This window comes from Arthrobotrys flagrans (genome assembly GCF_004000055.1).
Source record: "Arthrobotrys flagrans strain CBS H-5679 chromosome Unknown unitig_3, whole genome shotgun sequence".
NCBI classification, from domain to species: Eukaryota; Fungi; Ascomycota; class Orbiliomycetes; order Orbiliales; family Orbiliaceae; genus Arthrobotrys; species Arthrobotrys flagrans.
In genome coordinates this window covers 2725329-2744474 of record NW_027137547.1, presented here as the reverse complement: position 1 = coordinate 2744474, position 19146 = coordinate 2725329, and the positions used below count along the sequence as shown (strand labels likewise).

The 19146-nt window shown below is 45.2% G+C and overlaps 4 protein-coding genes across 5 annotated transcripts; 3 read left to right on the top strand and 1 right to left on the bottom strand.

Annotated features, from left to right (window-relative positions):
- Positions 1-623: 623 nt before the first annotated feature.
- DFL_002171 (uncharacterized protein) lies at positions 624-2327 on the bottom strand (the record flags this gene model as incomplete). Of its 2 annotated transcripts, XM_067630920.1 has the most annotated exons (2): positions 1075-1089; positions 1143-2327. In XM_067630920.1, the coding sequence occupies 2 exons, from the start codon at positions 2325-2327 to the stop codon at positions 1075-1077; spliced, it is 1200 nt and encodes a 399-aa protein (XP_067493515.1). The 2 variants fall into 2 exon arrangements, with proteins under 2 accessions (XP_067493514.1, XP_067493515.1); XM_067630919.1 differs by having other exon boundaries at positions 624-2327.
- A 4891-nt stretch (positions 2328-7218) lies between these two features.
- Positions 7219-9372, top strand: DFL_002170 (uncharacterized protein; the record flags this gene model as incomplete). The annotated part of the gene is made up of 4 exons (XM_067630918.1): positions 7219-7341; positions 7486-7543; positions 7697-8403; positions 8467-9372. The coding sequence occupies 4 exons, from the start codon at positions 7219-7221 to the stop codon at positions 9370-9372; spliced, it is 1794 nt and encodes a 597-aa protein (XP_067493513.1).
- A 3549-nt stretch (positions 9373-12921) lies between these two features.
- Positions 12922-13779, top strand: DFL_002169 (uncharacterized protein; the record flags this gene model as incomplete). Its single annotated transcript, XM_067630916.1, has 1 exon — positions 12922-13779. One exon carries the CDS (start codon positions 12922-12924, stop codon positions 13777-13779), a length of 858 nt encoding a protein of 285 aa, XP_067493512.1.
- A 1669-nt stretch (positions 13780-15448) lies between these two features.
- On the top strand, positions 15449-16460 carry DFL_002168 (uncharacterized protein; the record flags this gene model as incomplete). Its single annotated transcript, XM_067630915.1, has 3 exons — positions 15449-15930; positions 16005-16117; positions 16171-16460. 3 exons carry the CDS (start codon positions 15449-15451, stop codon positions 16458-16460), a joined length of 885 nt encoding a protein of 294 aa, XP_067493511.1.
- Between the last annotated feature and the right edge of the window lie 2686 nt (positions 16461-19146).

Genomic DNA, 19146 nt, shown 5'->3' with positions numbered 1-19146 from the left:
TAGGTAGTTTTTCATACGTGCTGGGGCTTGAACGACGGAACGAACTCGCATATGAATAGAAGCAAAAAGAAAAGGCGACAGAGAAGGACAGCCCAGCTTGTACAATTTGCGCAGAGGAGAAGAAGACGACGGGAAGAACGAGTATGTAAAAAAGAGACATTCCCATGAATTTGGTTCTTTTGATACCCCTATTTAACGCCTTAACAAGAAAAAGGATGGAACGGAGAAAGTTAAAGGAAATACAGTTGAGAAATCATACCAGGACTTGGAACTTGTACTTTGAGAAATGAAGAGATGCGGAATGGAAACCCAAATGCTGGACTCGCTGTCCTCGTTATCGATGTGATGTGGACCTTGAACCCCTTCACTTTCGTATGCGTGGTTGAGGAAGATCACGGTCGACGGTGAGAATGGTACATCCTTTGTGGCATAAACCCAAATGAGAAAGAAAGTAACCCTTGAATTGAGAAAGTGAATGAAAGTGGAAAATAACCCGCTGCCACAATAGAACACCAAGGGGATCGGGTGCCGAGGGAAATTCAAACAATAAGGACTTCGAGATGGGTAAAACTTGCGGTTTCGGGGTTTGCATGACCCGACGCCAAATATCATCTACTGGTCTTTTATCGCCAGAGATCCATTCTACTCTTCCTATTATCGCGTCGCTCTCGCCAGGAGAGTCGCTTCTCGTCATTTGGATTCGGAAGTCCTAGGAATCGTGGGGATTGAGGACCTCCACCACCCGCAGCTGCGAGCAGTGCTCCGAATTCGTCAATTTCCTCGCCGGCTCCTTGATCCGTCAAGGTAAATGTCGACCAGACGAGCCCGTTCCAACCCTTGGCGTGAATAGTAAGTATTTCGAGACGTTGGAGAATCTGAAAATCCTTGCCGTAAGTTTGCATGGTCTCCGTAACGCGCTTCAGCATCTTCCCAAAGTTCTCGTCGCGCACATGAAGCGTCTTGAGATTTGGAAGACCGCCGAGACGTAAGCTTTCACAGAGGTATTCGTAGTAACTCGTGGCAGGGCTTGCGAGGGTCTTGGATTGTTGAGCAGGTCGGATTTCGTAAGACAGTTCACGGAGGGTGGCGCTTTGAAGTGGTGGATGCGGTGGTTGGTCGTAAGCTGGGAAGATTCGTGTAACCGGAGCATTAATACGCAGAGTCTTTAGGTATGGGAGCTTCTGGAGAATTTGGTAAATGAGGTGGGGTGGGAAGTCGATTTCCTTTAGCGTGAGGTGTTCTAGGGTCTGCTGGACGGCTGGTGAAGAGATGTATGCGATGATCGAATCGTATGTGATCTTCTCACACTTCGAGATGGAAAGTGACTTGAGTGGTGGAAGCAATGGGCGTTTTCCAGCGATTCCGGGAGACAAGAAACGACTGGTGACCCAGGGCAGCTCTTGGATACCAACTGAGGCGATCTTCGGGAGAGTTGCCAGAACTCCGGCGATTTGGTCTTCTTCGACATTCAATTTCCAGAGCTCAATAAACTCGAGGTTAGACCATGGCCTATCGATGGAGAGGCCCAGAAAACCATTTTCAGACCCTTCTGTCCAACGCATGCGTCGGAGGTCCGGGCACTTCTGATACATGATAGCCTTCAATGCTTGACATGCCGGGTCGTCCTTGTAAAAGCCGTCCGGCAAGTCCATCCAGCGAAGGTTGGGCAATGGGACGTTTACCAGCGAGGTCAGGACGTTTTTACACGACTCTCGAGTCATGTACTGGAGTCGAATGAAGAATGTGTAATTAGCCAAATCGTCGTTCAACCCAAAAGTGCGAATCAAGAGGTCCATTCTCTCGGCCGCGGTGTCGATGGTGTCTGGGTCGGTGTAGATAACTCTCGAGCGACGTTTGCGAAGCTCGTCAAGCTGCTCTTCACGGCCGCAGTAGTGAACTCGTTCCAATTGAATGTTTTTGTAAAGCAACGTCTGAGCGACTCGAGACCATTTCAGGCAGACCAAGGCGATATGAGCTAGGTCACGAGTATCGCAAAGGACGCAACCATTGACGGAGTGAAGGATTTCCTCGTCGGAGTAGAGCGATTCGTTGGCGACATGAGGAGCGACAAAAGTGAAGATTTTAGCCAAGATTTCGTTCGGAAGCTTAGCTGCAAGCGATGGCTTGAGCCTGCGTGGAACATCTGGCATAGGCGGAGCATCTTGAAATTTGTGTTTGTACGTCTGTCGGAAGTCAGGAACGCTGTGGTTGCCGTACATGCCAAATTTCTTCCCATTTTTCGAGGCAGGCTTGTCAAAGTATTGGTCGTCAGCAGTAACCGTCGACTTTGTCTTCGACTTGCCGAAGAGCTTCATAAACTTTTTCATGACGATTGAGGTTGCCGGAACGGTCCGTCCGGCAGCGGATGAAGATGGAGGTTGAAGAGAGAATGTGAGATTGAGATGATGATGGCGATGAGGTGAGGAGGAGGAGGAGGAGGAGGAAGAGAGAGAGAAGGGGGAGATTCAACGTTCAAATGCGAATTCGGCGAAATTACCCCTTGTAATTTGATCGTGACAACGTTTCTCGTGAATTACAACGGCCCCCCGCGAGATGGTGTTGAATCCAAGCTGGAAAGCTCCAATTCTTCCGGATCCAATACAATCGAAATCGTTCCCGCGATGCGATATCTCCCAGCCCTCAGACTTCAGCTTTTGCTCCCGGTTGGTTATCTCAACGCGGCACAACTCAATTGCAATGCAACCAACCACTTGGTCTCGAGATCCAAAAATACGCGCCGTCAATCCTTCTCCTGGCAAGCTTGATCCAAACGATAGAAAAAGGGAACCTAAGAGAGAAAAACTTCGAAGGGGAGAACAAGCAGAGCAAAGGATTTATCGGCTTCGTATTACTGCTTATCAGGCTGATGCCTGCAATGCGCCTGTTCTGCCCTGCCCTTCCTGTCCTGCGAGAAGAGATGAGCGGGTGACCCGTGGAATGCTGTTCTTCACACAACGCGCTAACCGTTTTCTAACAGCAGTTTAATTTCGCTCTTTTGCTGATCAGGACCCTATTCCTTCAGCTCGACGGATCCCGTGTGTATTGACGGGGTGGTGAAAACCGCATATAGGTGCGTATACGGGGCAGTATTTGGTCCAAGGATAGTAGTCTCTGCCTTGAATATATACCACTTTCAAGGTTATCGAAGCGGAGTCTTTCGAAAATACTCGCTGACCGTCTTCTGCAGGGAATACAGTTAGCAAAAGAATGCCTGAAATCTCTAGGTATTTCCGCCTGCTATGAGATTTAAGTGGTTTTTCTGTCCGCACCTGGTGCCTCCTGACAAATGACGCTATCCAACTGCAACAGGAATGTGGGAGGACTTTTTGCAAACTCAAAAGATGATATTGGCGGTGTTGGGTATGCACAATGCAATGCTTACTTTGCTAGCTTTGGGGGTGGTTGATCAGGGTCCAAGCGATGTGTCTATGTGGCTGACTGTTGTGGCGAGAGGTATGGATCTGACGGACTTTGAGTATGGTATGTATGTATGTATGTATGCGTACTTTGAGTAATTATATATGAGGGAAGGGAAAGAATCTTCAGAAGAGTAAGGTAAATGAGAAGGAGAAAGAAAAGAAGAAGAGAGGCGCTGCTTTAAAAAGAAGTTCTAAGAATGTCGTACCAGCTTGGACCGTAATCAACTAGGCTCCCTCGACGGATGCGCCACTACTAAATATATTTCCGGAGAGCTAAGTACTTGATGAAAATATCTGTCTGCCATTGGCGGCGTTTTGAAACGATCCAACAGCTCCCCATTCTTCCTCACTTTCCTCTACCAGTCACTTGTCACAATCGCCAATACCTCTGACAGGCAACAGCTTACGAGTGGGAAGAGACAGGAGAAGGCATGAGGGGGGTGCGACAGAATAACGGGCGTTTCACATCCTTCTCTTGCCCCTAGACGATTCGGCTATCAACCCGCAGTTATCTGACTCGTGCCTGTCAGGCTTGGTCTGCAAAGATCTCCTCTCTATTGGTCACCAGGGATTCGTCGATGACATTACTCGTCTACACCCTTGAACTGCAGCTCGGTCTTGGAAGAGGGCAAGCGGCTCGTTCTTTTACCTCGCTTTTTTTACTCTCACGGCACAGGTCTCGCAAGTCTACATGTAATACGTACGTGCAAGACGTGTGGAAACCGCCTGATGTAAACCATATTTTCTTTTCAGGTAGAAAAGAAGAAAAAAAGGAAAAAGAATTTTTAAACGCTCAACCTGGGATACATCGAAGTTTTTTTTCTCCCTCTCTCTTGGGACATGTCGACAAGGGCCCTTCGGCTTTTTTTATCCATTTTTCCCTGGCGGAAAATCGCCAATGTGCAACGTTTGTTCGGTTCGTCTACGGCGAGAGCCAGGTGTTTCTGCACGCACGGACAGTGCTGGCTAAAGTTGATAGAAAAGTCTGGACTTTGGGGATTATCTAAGCTTGTGGGCTAGTCTGGTTATGAATTTGGACTAGGGCAAGGGGAAATGTCGTCTACACCGACGCTTTTACGGGATATGCCTACGGTAGACGTTGGGAGATACAAGGGAAATATTAAGTGGCGAAAGTTATAATGACGAAATTCCCTGAGTCAGTTCATCGGATTGAAGGCCCTTGAGCCTCGATGTCAGGGTTTTAAATTTTCGCATGCGTAAGCAAATATATATACTATTTGGGTAGATTGATTGCACACTGCGGGATTGTGAATTCAAGTTGAAGTTTTGTCCCTTTCTTTTGATTTTAAACTATTTGACGATGAGGCCGATGTGATTTTTTGTATATTTTTAGCCTGTTATCTAAATACTGCTTCCTTAAGTAAGTAAGTACTGACTTTGAGGATACTAAGCATGTAAGTAGACACTCGACACTCATCTGTCGCCTTAATTACTAGATCTGGGCTATGCATGGCATAGATCCGATTCGATTATTCGGCTCGTTGTAGATGTAACGGCTGATCGATATGCAATGCCGCTCTTTTATTCGCACAGGCTAACTGACTACGTTTTATCTTCTGTTATGGTCTGGCAGCTGAACTACGATATCAATATCAAGTACTACACTGCTTCAAGTAGTATCTAGAAACTTTCGAAACAGTGCAGACCAAAATCGAATATACGCCCCTCATAGATTTATAACCCGTTTTTATCTGGCCTAGGACTAGGCCTTATAATATAATACGTAGCACTGCTCAACGTTACAATCCTCGAGTCCACGGTATATCGAATCGACACGTCGAGACAAAATACCGCAGCGTACTGACAAAGTAGGAAGTATTCTCTTACAATGGTGTCAACCGGTTTCGCACCAGCCCTGTCTGTCCGCCTGTCGTACAAGAGGGACTCGTGGGTTAACCTCGCTTCGAATACTCCATACTTTTTGACAGTCCGGGGTACTATTGTACATAGTGGGTACATCATATGACGCGAAACAGGCCACAGTCACGTGAGTCTACTGGTCCGAATAATACTTCTTTCGGCAATAAAATATATTTTTTCAGTCTAGGCGGACTTGCTAGACCCGGAAATTTATGGCTATTTAGGAATTTCTTTTAGTTTGCCAATTTGTGGTTGGGAATTGAATCGAACGGAGCCGTATAGACAGAGTACTCTCGATCCCTTGATGTATATGTGTATGCACGGAAACCTGTCGGAATCTACTCCGTTTGGCAGAACCAGGCTTCAAAACTTCAACCGCTTCCAACAAGCCAAGCCGATTGGTTAGTATTATCTTTTTGTGCGACGCTTCGAGGAGAAATCTGTTTGGCTGAAATCTCTGTCGAGTCCTGATCTTTTTTTTTTGTCTAGCCGGCTCCTCCACACACACAAGTCTGATTTAACAGCAAACGAAAAGCGCCTGAACTAAAACTTTTTTTTTATTTTTTATTGTTTGGGCAGCTTCACTTCACCTTCACCTTCACCTTCGTCTTGACTTGACCTCCCTACACCCTCATCCTTCCTCTCACCTTCACCTTCTCCTTCTCATCTTCATCGTCATCGTCATCGTCACCTTGTAACATAATCCCTTTCCGTCGTCGCTTCATCGTCTTTGGGTTTTTGTACGGTTCCGTTCTCATTTCCATCTTTGACGTATAGCATTTCATTTCTTACGACTGGAACGACTCCCATTTTTCTTACATCTGATCTGTGCATGAAACGGTACTGCTTAACTGGTGAGTCCCCGAATCCACATTTGTCCAATGCCTCCCTATGGGATTCGCCCTCGGACATGAGGCCTTCCCATTGGCTGCTTCGTGATGCCTCGTCCCTTCCGTTACCATCCATCCACCCTGCACCATCTCTGTGGCACCTGGCAGACGACATTTGACAGGCCTGGCCATCTGCACAAGCTTTTCCCACCTACCTCTTACCTATTCACTTACACTCTCGCGATCACACTGCAGCTGGACTTGCCCTGGTCCACCAAATACGGTTCTGACGTCTGTCGCTTTTTTTCTTCTCTTCTAGCACGACACTTACCGTTCCTTCCTGGTTATTCCAGCAGTGGCGTTGGGTTTTAATCGTCCTGGCAATCTTTATTACACGGCATCTTTCGATAACAATAACAGACCTCTGTTTCGAAACGTGAGGGAGGGATTTCGGTACCGACAGCTCGACCTTTCAGTGTCCCAATCTGCTTTAATTCGTGGTTCTCCTGTGATATCAGGACGACCTCTGACCATTTAAAGCCCTATTTCGCTTGGAGAGGAGGTGTTTGGACGATTCGACGCAGCTTTGTCGAGCTCTGTAGAAGCACCCTTCGCTGCCAAAAAAGAAAAAAGAGCTAGCAAAAGGAGAAGCTGGTTAATAAGGTACAACGGCCTGCCCAGAGTACCTTTAATTGCCTAACGAGCGTTATTTATCAGCAATAATTACAGTCGTCCCTGAAATCGAGTCCCTTTAGTTATCCCTAAACTGGAACTCGAAAATTCTTCGCACATTTTTTTTTTTTTTTTTTTTAACCGAGCAGTGCCTACTTACCCTTACTATTTCAACCATCTCATCCTTCCATTCTCTGCGCTCTACCGACGACGGAATTCTCGACACATTCGTTGAACCGGAGCTACCATTGTGCTTCCCGACCTAGATTCGAACCAAGGCCGGCATTGTCGTTAAAGATCAAGAATCTCATCACGGCCACGCGACGAGACGTTCCTTGCTTAGCCGACAACCTTAACGAACGATACCTTTAAATACTACTTCGAACGATCAATCCTGGGGATCCCTTCTCGAAAATATGTTCTACGTGGTTATTCATGTTGCGACAACGTGCGACGAGCATGGTGTTTACGTCACAAAGGATTCCGCGGAAGTCATTGAGATTGGATGGATTCTCCTGAATGCAAAGTCATTAGAAGAGGTAACTAAACCATAGCTCCGGACATCCATTGCACCGAACCTACTTTATCTTCTCTGCTTGCTTTCCTTTCAATGCAACCGTAACTCTTCTGAAAATAGGAATTCAAGCTGATCCATTCGCTCTTGTGCTTGTATTCCTTTTTAGGTCCATCGTGAGAGTGTCCTCGTACGTCCGGTTAACACTCCGATTACGCCTCTTTGCAGTAAGCGCTCCCCCCTAGCCACGAGGCTCTTCCTCAGGGGAGAATATTTTCTGGTGCTACCGCTGGAGACAGTTTCCTGTCTATCCCACACCCCTCCGGAGAAAATAGAAAAACAGGACCCCTGCTGATCAAAGAACTTTCTGGGTTCTACAGCTAGTCTTACGACATTGACATGGGAACATGTTAGAAATGCTGGCACCTTCCGCGACGCCATCAACCGATTCGACAGCTTTGTTCAGGAATATCTCTCTGGCCAGAACAATGATTTTACCTTCGTCACCTTGGATGCCTGGGACTTGAGAGTCCAGCTTCCGAGAGAAGCTCGTGATAAAGCCGTCGTGTTACCTCCATACCTACAGCACTCTCGGACTTTTGACCTTCGCACTGAATATACGCGATGGCAGTCCCACCATCCGGAAAGCTTACCATTTGGCCCGTCCTCTCTCGCAAACATCTGCGCCGCCCTCGAAGTTGAACCAGTGCAATCGTCCGCCCCGATCAAGCACAACCTTCCGTTCCACTTGCAGGCATTGGCACCCGCATCTCCAAGAAGGGCTATGGAAGAAGCCATCACGTTGGCTAGAGTTCTCCGTGGGCTTATAAAGAAGTCGCAACCCCTCGAGCAACATCCCGATGTCCTCGCTCGTCCCATGGACGCAAGAGCAGATGTTCGTGCCTTCTTAAGCGAACGAAGTAAAGTCCTTCACATGAGCGGCCTTCCCCACGACACCACTCAATCCGAACTCGAAAGTTGGTTCACTCAATACGGAGGTCGACCTATAGCTTTTTGGACCCTGCGCACCCCAGACCAGCATAAGCCTACTGGAACTGGTTTTGCGGTGTTCTCTTCCCACGAAGAAGTATGTACCCTTCGATTGAGCACCGTAGGATATCGTTAATAATTAACAATTGCATCTTGATAGGCTGCTGAAAGTCTCTGTATGAACGGAAGGGCTTTGAACGAAAAGGCCATCGAGGTCTCCCCGAGTAGCAGCCGGGTCCTCGACCGTGCCGCCGACATCTTGACTCCATTCCCTCCCAGCAAAAACCGCCCACGCCCTGGTGATTGGACTTGCCCTTCATGTGGGTTCTCCAACTTCCAGCGCCGTACCGCATGTTTCCGTTGCTCCTACCCGGCCGTTAGTGCGACCCCAGGTGGTGCGACTGACATATTCCCATCCTTCTACCCACCCTCCTCGCTTTTGCCGCCTGCTCCTCCAACTCTCGCCGTTCACGGACATTCTCACGGTATGAATAGAGGAATGTCATCCGGTGGAAGCATGGTCCCGTTCCGTGCTGGAGATTGGAAGTGTGGCTCTGAGAATTGTGGTTATCACAATTTCGCCAAAAACGTTAGCTGCCTCAGGTGTGGTGCCAGTCGTGCCGGTGCTGCGGTTGTCGCAGATACTGGCTACTCCTCCCCGATTGAGGCCGCATCACCTTACTCCGGTCCTCCCAGCGCTGGCTTGATTCCACCTCCTGGTGCTCTCGGCTCCTCTGGGTTCCATGGACCTGGCGGATACCCTGGGCCGCAATACGCTCAGGGAGGCTTTGGTATGGGAGGAAGCGTAGCCGGCAGCAGTGGATTCTCCTCACCCATTGGAGGCCCGCATATGGGACACGGTGCCGGTCCTATGAGCTCCGGAGCTTTCGACCAACGAGGCGACCCGACCTTTGGCATGCCCGGTAACGGTAACGGATACAGCAACATGCCAGGCGATGATCTTTCTTTCCTCTCCAATAGCATTGGAGGACTTGGACTCAATGACGAGCCTCGACAGAGGCTTATCAACGGATCCATTTCATCGACCCGTTCACCGGCCATGTAACTTCTTTTTAACTAAAGGAGCGGATTGCCCCCGAGAACAACTATGCTAACTGACTGTTCCTATTTTATCTCGATGTTAGGGGGGCATGATGTTGGTAGAGTGCAGCCGAACGAAGCATCTCTCTTATCCCCAGACTGTATCCCTGATATCTCCACTCGAAACTCTTCTTTTGCATTAACAATCCTCAAAAAAACGTTTTCTACCAGACCCCTAAAAGTCCAAAAAAATCATTCTAGTTCATGGGGCGAGGTGTAGACTTTGCATCTCTCCTTGCTCATCCTCATTTTCCATTCACTGCTGCATCTTTTCTGCTTTATCTGGACGCATGAGCCTCTTGTTTTAGTCTGCAAAAGATCTGGAGCGATGGGATATCCTGGGCATTTTCTTCAGTATTACATTGCTTTTCTCATTTCTCTTCCTGGCCTGTTGTGGCGAAAAGGAGCAGGTTCTTTTTGGGGACTGCTCTTCTTCTCCGTTGCCGTGCACTTTTTCTTCATTGTACTCCATCCCTTTTCTTTAAACCCCTTTCCCTTTTCTATTCCATTTTTCTTTATAATATTTTGCGGAATTTTCTTGGAGTTGGAGCATGGTGGGAGGGAACTCATATTATATATGCCGGAAAGACAAAAGTTGGTGATTAAGGGTGGGTAGGAGCTGGTGGGGTCTTGTTTTTGGGCATTTTTATGGCACACTTTGCACACACACGCGCACACACAAAGAATGACACAACGAACATGATCACAAAGGAAACCATTACTTATTAGCTTTAGTATAGTATTAAAAGACAAAAAAACATTCTTTATTTCTCTTATTTCTTCTTTAATTCTTATTCCTACTCTCTATCCTTTACTCTTTATTTCTTACCCAACACTTTTACCTCTTGTTCGAGTTCTCTTATTTCTTAAGCCTCTTTTTTCCCCTTAGAGTGGGAGGAATTCGATCGAAAAAGAAGGGATATACATGGTATAGGACGCTTGGGGACTGATTTTATTCTTTCTTTTCTTTTGAATTTGGGATCGCCTTTCTTTTTGTTGGTCTTTTGAAGGTTACGTTTTTGCGACTAGAAAGGCCATATATATTGGGAGGCGGGGTTTAAATTTATTTTTTGATTTGGTAGTCAAGTCGTTTTAGCATAGTTGTGGTGGGAGGTCTCAGGACTTTGGATTCGAAGTCACGAGGGCTTTGGGACATGGGCCCGAGGTCTTGCTGCATTACTGCTGTAGTTGTTTATAGTATACAAACCCTTTTTTGACTTCACGATCATATATGGTTTATTAATAAGTACTCAAGTATATATATCTCGGGAGATGGCACTTTAGTAAGTCTGGTTAAGAGACCGCCTAGCTGGACTTGCCATTAATATTCATGGAGGATATATTTAATTAGGTTGAAAAATACGACGGTAGAAGAGTGGCGGTTCTTAGTGGAATGAATTTCGAGTAAACTCTTTATTCTTGATACCACCTTAATGCCTATTGAGCGCGCACCAGCGCCGCATTACCGTATCACGACGAAAGAAGGCCGCATTAATCTAATGTTTTATCAATAAACCCCTCCTTCTAGCACAGCTTGAGTATCTCCCAAAGTCTGTGCCCAGGAGGAATATTTCTTTCCCAGACTATGTATTAGTTACAAAAGTGTGACGGTATCGGTAGTTTCACGAGCTTAGTATCATGGACCTTCGGGGCAAGGCCGATGCAAATAATCTAGTCGGGTTTGACGATTCAACTTGTGATTGGTTAATTTTTGAGCTCTTGTATCACGCGTATCCTTTCTGTCGGGGTTACTTGAACAGGGATTCCAAGACTGTTCGGACGGTAAAATCTAACAGTCGCTGGATCGATAGTAGTCGGGTGATTCGGGAAGATTCTTGTTTTGCGTGGTGAGCATATTTTGTTATATGCATTACAGACCGGAAGGATTGCTTTGGAACCGCCTTCTAATTAATTTAGAACACTTGTGTATTGAGTAAAAAAACAACAAAAAGATGAAAAAAGATCGAGCTGTTTTTTCGATCTTATGCGTATAAATTTGATTAAGCGAAGTCCAGTTAGCTGGTTCGTTTATTTCGGGGAATAAGGTAAGGGAGGACAGTTCCGACTCCGACGAGGGTTTGGCAAATATATGCCCTGTGACGTTTTGGTTTACGGGTTTGTTTAGTGGCTTGAAAACGTATAACGTTCAGTTCACTTTGCGATGTATGCGTGGTGGCACAAGAAACCGTCCCTGTTGTGGTTAGTTTCTGGTTTCGTTTATGTGGCGCATGCAGACCCGCTCCTAGAGGAGTGAGTTTGGGCTAGAAATAGACAGAATGGGGGTTGTGAAGATTATCGATTGGGTGTGTCGAGAGCTGTGAAGTGCGGGCGGGAGGATAGATCACGAACTTGACTCCCCGGAGGTATTTTTCTTTCTTTCCCCGTTGTACATCAATTAGATGTTCTGTGCTTCTACACTATCACCGGGAAAGGAAAAGTGAAGAGAGATTTAGAATTTATATGCTATTTCCAGGACTAACATGCGTCGATATTCATGTTGCGAAACTACCAGCGAGCTGTCAATATTTGCCGACAAAAACATCAGAGAGTCGAGCCAGAAAGCCCCGTTCGCCGGTGTCGTGTAACAAGTAGTTTCAACAATTGGGAAACTAAGAAACGGGTCTGGAACATCTTATTTTCAAGGATACGCTTTGAGTGACAGTATTAAAGTATTCCGTGCAACGAGGGATTTGAGAGGTCAGCACACGTGCTTGCCACGGCGGTGAACCCGCCGAGATGATTCAAACAACCGAATAATCATCTTCGTTTCATGGGCGTAAAAAGTAGGTTGTACCCTAGGACTTAGGTATGATTTATGTCGGTTTCATCCGCTGGAGGGCCCTATGATGGGGGTACAAGTATACACTCACACACAGCCATGTGAAATTTATAGCACTGTGATATCACAATCAAACATGCGAAAACTCAGGTAACTGCCAGGGAAACTCCTTCCCTTTGTACAAACTTTAAGAAGTATATCCCGGGATCACAGGGGTTTGCAAAGCTTCCTTTAAGCGTCTTCTGTTTTTCCTCGTCTTTAATTGTTAGAGATTTTTATACGACTATGGCCACGTTTCATCCTTGTACGGCTGTTTCGAGAAATGAGCTCACAGGGGACGGGGATGCTGTATTGCGGTGAATTTTTTAGGAGTTTGTGTGACTAGGGTGAATGCTCTGGCTATTTTTGAGTGTGGTGAGAAAATGTGTTGTAATGTTGCATTTTGGAAGTTAAGCGCAGTTCGGATTTAGGTGAAGCGCTTGGCGTTTATTGGATCGGTGATAACTCGGTTCTGACCGTGAGGACCATTCTTCAACCCTACAACTTCATCGCCACCAGCATTTCTTCAATCGCACCGCTTCCACGTCTAACCCATAACACTGAATCGCCGAGGATCTACGTCTAATACGCGTACAGAATCCTCACCCCTGGCGGAACGCTTCAAAATCCCAATTCCGAAAACCAAAACGTTCATACTTTTTTTTCTAGACTTGAACTCCCGTCACATCCTTCACAATGTCCGAACGTAAAGTTCTCACGAAATGGTACCCCCCAGACTTCGACCCTTCCAAAATCAAACGCTCAAAGGCACCCAAGCAAGCCGGTCCAAAGTCACAAACCGTCCGTTTAATGGCACCCTTCAGTATGCGATGTACTTCCTGTGGCGAATACATCTACAAAGGACGAAAATTCAACGCGCGAAAAGAACACACAGACGAAAAATACTATACGATTAGTATATACCGATTTTATATTCGGTGTACGCGGTGTAGTTCCGAGATTGTGTTTAAAACAGATCCTAAGAATATGGATTATGAGTGTGAGAAGGGGGCGGTTAGGAATTTTGAACCGTGGAGGGATCAGAAAGCTATTGAGGAGACCGAGGAGGAGAGGTTAAATCGGTTGGAAGAGCAGATTCAGGTTGAAGAGGATGAGAATGCTATGGCGAGACTTGAAACGAAAACTTTGGATTCTAAAAGAGAGATGGCTATTGCAGATGCTTTGGATGAGATAAGAACGAGGAATGCTAGAGTGGAACGGGCAGACGGGGGAGCGGTTTTGGATGCGCTTTTAACGATCAAGGAATCGAGAGACGAGGAAGCAGAGAGGTTGGATAAGGAGGACGAGGAAGCTGCGAGAAGAGCATTTCAAACGTCAGATGGAGAACACGTTAGAAGGATTGTGGATGAGGAAGTTACCGGATCGTCGTCGTCATCACAGCCATCCAAAGGCTTGATAACATTTTCCGAAGAGAAGGATTCGGTTGCAGTCGCAACAGCTGAAATACCGAGCTTCAAGCGTCAGGTCAAGAAGAAGAAGGACCTGGCTGGTGCTTTAGGTTTGAAGAAGAAACCAAAGTTAGGTTTGGTGTAGCTTGGAAGGCTCTTTGGTTGCCAGACATCTACCGACTCGGGCGAGGGGAGGTTTTCAATGGCTTTTCGGAGACGTTCTTCGGATGCCTTTTTCGCAGCGGCTTTCCGACGACGCTCGAGGTACGCGTTTACCTTTTCTTTCAGGATTTTGATGACACGGCCGAAGAAGCCCTTCATCTTGGTATAGCGTGGTTTTTTGCGATTTTGAGGGAAGGGTATGGAGTTCTGTGGGTGTTGATGTTAAGATAGGGTAGCTTGTGGTAAATAAGATCATCTGGGATTTGTACGATATAATGCATGGAACGAGAAATAAATAGGCTCTGCTGCCGCTGCTCTCAAACTTTCTGACACATCACGCAGTTGAATTGGATGGCTCTATAACCTCTGATCGGTCTCGACACTGACCTCTGATCGCCTATGTGCTGCTCGACAAAGTGAAACGCATTAAAGAACACTTGATTTTAAACATATCAATTGATCAATTCTGCGGCAAATTAATCCAGCTTTGCCTTGGTACCACCCCTTTCTAGCCATGAGTTCAATGTCTACCGATAGAAACTTGTATTCATTAAAAAATGTTAGGCCCACGATTAATTTGAAAAGAATATATCATGATGAAGCACAGCGGGCACATGGCGAGTACAATCACGTGGAAGCACGTGGCCATTTGAAGCTCGAAATGCGACAATATAAATCGCCGAAATCTTTTCTTTTGTCTCCATATTGTACAAGAACGAATCTTCCAATTATATAAATGCAGCACATTTTGAAAATTCTAGCTTCAGCGATTCTAACGAAATCCGAATTATGAAATTTGGCGGAGTATTCGATGATGTAATTTCTTGGTGGGAGTTTAGTTTGAACCCCTCCCGCTTGGATTCGAGGATTCAGACTGACTCAAGAAATTGAAAATATGCCGTCGGGAAAAGTGGACAATAGTTTTCGGCTCAGGATTGCCGACGCCTGATGTTTGGCGGAGTATACCCAAATCCATGTGGTGACTTAAAAATAGAGTCTTGCTGACAACTGACAAGCCACAGGAAAGCTGTCTCGGCAATAAAACTGCAACATTCAACACAAGAATGAGAATTCCGGGGCTTACATTGTCGGTTTATGAGACCATCGTGACCCAGGATTTCCGATCGGCCGGGAGTTATCCTGTCACACCTCTAAAAAGAACGCAAAATGAGGCTCAAGGCTTAGTCGAGTATGTAATATCTGTAATGTGGACCATTACCATGAAAACTTTCAACGATATCCACAATTTTGGCTTTAGTTATTCTAGTGGGAAATTTTAGCCCATCAAACGCCCTGCAGTAGAGATACCATGGTTCCAAATATATTTCGGGTGAAGAGTAAAAGAATTTGCAGTGCCTACCCCGTATAATGTGGAGATCGTGGGGCCCCTGTCTACCACCCACAAAGGCGGATACCCGGATTCGGTTGAATAATTTGTTAGGTTATCATAGAGATCACAAGCATAGGAGTATTGTAATGCAGGGTCATGAGCTTACAACAATTGATTTTATATAAAGGCTCCCATATAGTTGTGCTACAATGAAGATAATTTTTACGATTACCACCAGAAGTACAGGCAGTATAATATAGTTACTTTAATTCGGCACCTCTGTTTTATTTATTTTTCTTTGTTCCCACTCTTGTATCTCATAATGGTCAATTTATTAAATAATCTGGTTGTTTTGGTTACTATTTCCGCGGTAGGTGTCTTCGCGGAGCTTAAAAACAAAACCGACTATCCAAACGGTCTCTCAGGTCCTTTCAATCCCGGCCTTACTGAGAATACCGAAGCTCCGATTCAGTGGTTTAATCCATGGGGCGCTGGATGGATCCCCCAAGGGTGTAAAGATCGCTTCATCGCTAAAGGATATAACGCTAGCGATGCTCAAGTCTTCAATATCAAATACTCTGACTGCAGTCGCGCGTGGACATTTTGTCGCCACAAAGACGCCCAACTCAGTATTGAGGATATGGCAGATTCGTTCGGGAGAATGTCGGTTCATATGAGGAGTTTGGTTCGGCACCCGATTGCCCTACCTTCGTCGGGTGGTTGCTCTGCAGAGGCGTATACGGATATTGGGGATATTGTCATGTATGGGAATTGCAAAGCCATTACTGTTTGGATACACGAGACGTAAGTATCAAATTATTTAACTTTTCTGTTAGGAAACAAAGGGATTTAGCTTACCAAATATGCTCAATGGACAGTGGACACCAACTTGATGCTCGTCTAAAACCTTCTGAACGGTTCAGTGGTACAACTCCTTGGTTGGAAGCTCTAGAGCGTGACTCTTGCGTTCCAGATAGTTACGCCAATACCAGTAAGTCGATTGAGTTATTGAACTTGTCAAGTTCGTGCTAACTTTAGTCCTAGATACCGTCGAAGATTTCGCCCAAGTCGTTGTCGTCGCTCAATTCAACACTCTTCTCGGTTACAAGCCGAAAGAAGCATTCCCAGGTTGCTTGGACCACCGCCACGGTCTTTTGGAACTCACATACCGATACGACTATCTCGAGTATATCGGCCGCTGCAGTAACCGCCCTGACGACTCAAAGGTCGTCTCGACGGAAACAACTCAGAGAGAGAGGAGGAGGATGATGAAGCGCGCTAGGGCTCAGGAGGATAATGATCCTAGTGTTGTTGGGCCTTGTTCGTTTCCGTAAGGATGAGCATGAGAAATGAATTCGAAGTTTCGGGTCGGTTTGGAGCAGGGCTCCGCTATGATTCGATATGTATAGAATGTATGATACCTAAGTGTAGTTTTTTTTTTACTTTGGAGCTATGTACAATACTAGTCATGTATATATCAAAATTTTGCAGTTCATGATGGTGGTAGTATTTATTTTTCTTGAGATGCGTCCGTAAACTGCCATGCTTATATATCTCATGTCTTTGATTTTGGAAAACTTTAGGAGTAAAAGAATTTATATATTTCTTCTGGTATCTTTTAGTGATGAATATTGATGACTGAGAACAGAAAAGTTGCCGTGAGACAGGTTTCTGTCATTAGAGACATACGATATGCTCGTCATCCCCCTTCGCCTCGACATTTTCCTAACCTCCTGCTTGATTCCTCCTACGGTCTCTTTAGGCTTCTTGAATTCCTCTTCGACCTCTTGCGCCATCCCGATTCTCCTTCAAGCACCTCTAGTTATTTAACCTTAACTCCAATTTTCTGTATATTTATAATACATAATTTTATTTTTGTTTTAATAATTTTATTTTTTTCTGGTCTTGTTTTAATGTTCGCAAGCTGATTACTCTTCCTCTGAAATTGTCCAATCTTTCTTTACTTTTTCTTCAGTTATTTCGGCGTTTCGTAGTATCGGCAGCAGCCGCCAGCAAGCCCGATGCTTTTCTTATTTTTCCAATAGTAATTGTTTTCCATATCGATAGTTCTCGTTTAATTCATTTCCTCGTTCATAGCCTAACGGTCTATGCTTCTGTGTTGGTTTGGTGGTGGTGGTTCGGTAGAAGCGCTAGGGATATTATATAGTTTATCCCGCTTCATATGATATGTCTTGATTTTATGTCGTATCCCATGGTAATGATTGGTAGAAGAACGATGATTCGAAAAGTGGCTGAACGAGTAGTCATGATCTCAGAGGGTATCGTAGCCTGGGCTCCCGCTAGATCCGGTCGACTTGTGGTCATTCTTAAACCGTTTGCATGTTGCCGCCATTATATGGTTGTAAGATTAATATATAATTTGTTTTATTAGTATTTCGCATATTTCTCGGCCAGTTCCGGAGCAGGAAGAAAGCATGTTTCCTTTCCCTTCGGGTTTTTGAGACTTAGTGGTGAACCGGGGCTCGGGATTTCTTGAAGATATATAGGATTTTAATATTATGATGTTTCCTCTCGTATATTTTGCATTCCCTTCTGCCACATATCCTCTTCGTATATATGATCGTTGGAATCCGGTTCCGTGGACTTTGTGTTATAGGTCTTGATTTCATAAACCATAACCTTCGCAAAGCGACGGGTGCTTGTAATTTATGAATATATTTAATTTTCGTAGGTCTGGTGGGTCCAGGTATTATGCTCCAACATGGGTGGACGTGGTTCGGGCGTTTCGATAAATATTGAAATAAAGTATATCTTGTGATGATGGCTCGAACGAACGAACATATTAGGTCGATTATGTTTTTGGCTCTTGTAGTTGTATATAATCCATGATTGATGGTGAGGGTTGTTGATGATATTAATATTCATATCGAGTTGACCGAAATGTCTTGCCTGATGTTTGTGATGGTTAGATATCCGTCGTTGCTTCCCTTTTATTTGGAGTGAAGTATTTACTGTATTTTTGTATATACAAGTCATGTTGTGGAAGTATGGCTTGAAATATCCAAGGGTAATATGTAAGGTAAACTTCCTATCCGGTAGGATTAAGAATAATAATAATATATGATAGTAGGTTGTCTCCTTCGCATCTCGGTGGGCTTGATAGGAGATAGAATAATATGTTTGGTTGGTTGTATTTAATGTTTTCGGCTTCGTGTTCTCTGGTTGAAATTGGGATTAGAGATCCATTGATATATAATAGTGGTTTGTCGTATTATATGTTCATGAAACCAAAGGCTCAATGGATACGAAACCAGGCTCGGTTGAGCTTTTGTATATAGAGTGTGCGCGTGAGCCTAGCTGTCTCACAAAATAAAAAAGAAACTGTAAGCGTAAGACCGAGAGGGAGTATAAAAGGGGATGGAGAGGGAGGATGGAGAAGAATCCAGGATAAGAAGAATTTGAAAGTGTCCACTCGGTGGGGTTCTTTAAATAGAGCCAAAACCCGGGTACAGAGACGTCTACGAATGTTTCCGCAAGAGCTAGAGGAACATTTCAAATTATTCACGCTCTTTCATGGCTTGCGGAACATGAATGGGATTAAAGCAATCTTGAAACTGTGTCTGAGATTGTAATTACCTAGGTAGTACTATCTGGAATAAAGTAACCCAGGGAAACCTACTTCAAGCTGCACATCCATAAGGAAACAAATACGCCCCACGATGTTTGCGTTTGTCCCACAGAGCACCGACAGGCATTTAGCTTCATTATTATAAGACATGACTTCTCACAAGAGTACAGCTAGAGCATGGGTATATAAGAATCTAGTACGTATACCTCCTACAGGATATATATATCCACATCATGGACGGCTGTTTCACAAACTTTGAAGTTTAGGTGACGGACAGGTCTAGGTACGAGGTAAGGTGACGGAATGATATTATACTGAGATAAGATCACATTAGGTCGGTAGGCTGACTAAAAATGCTAACTAAATAAAAAACAAAGAGCTCTCCGCTGGCTATGAAGTTATGAGAGATAGTGGGACTGGTCAAAAAAGTG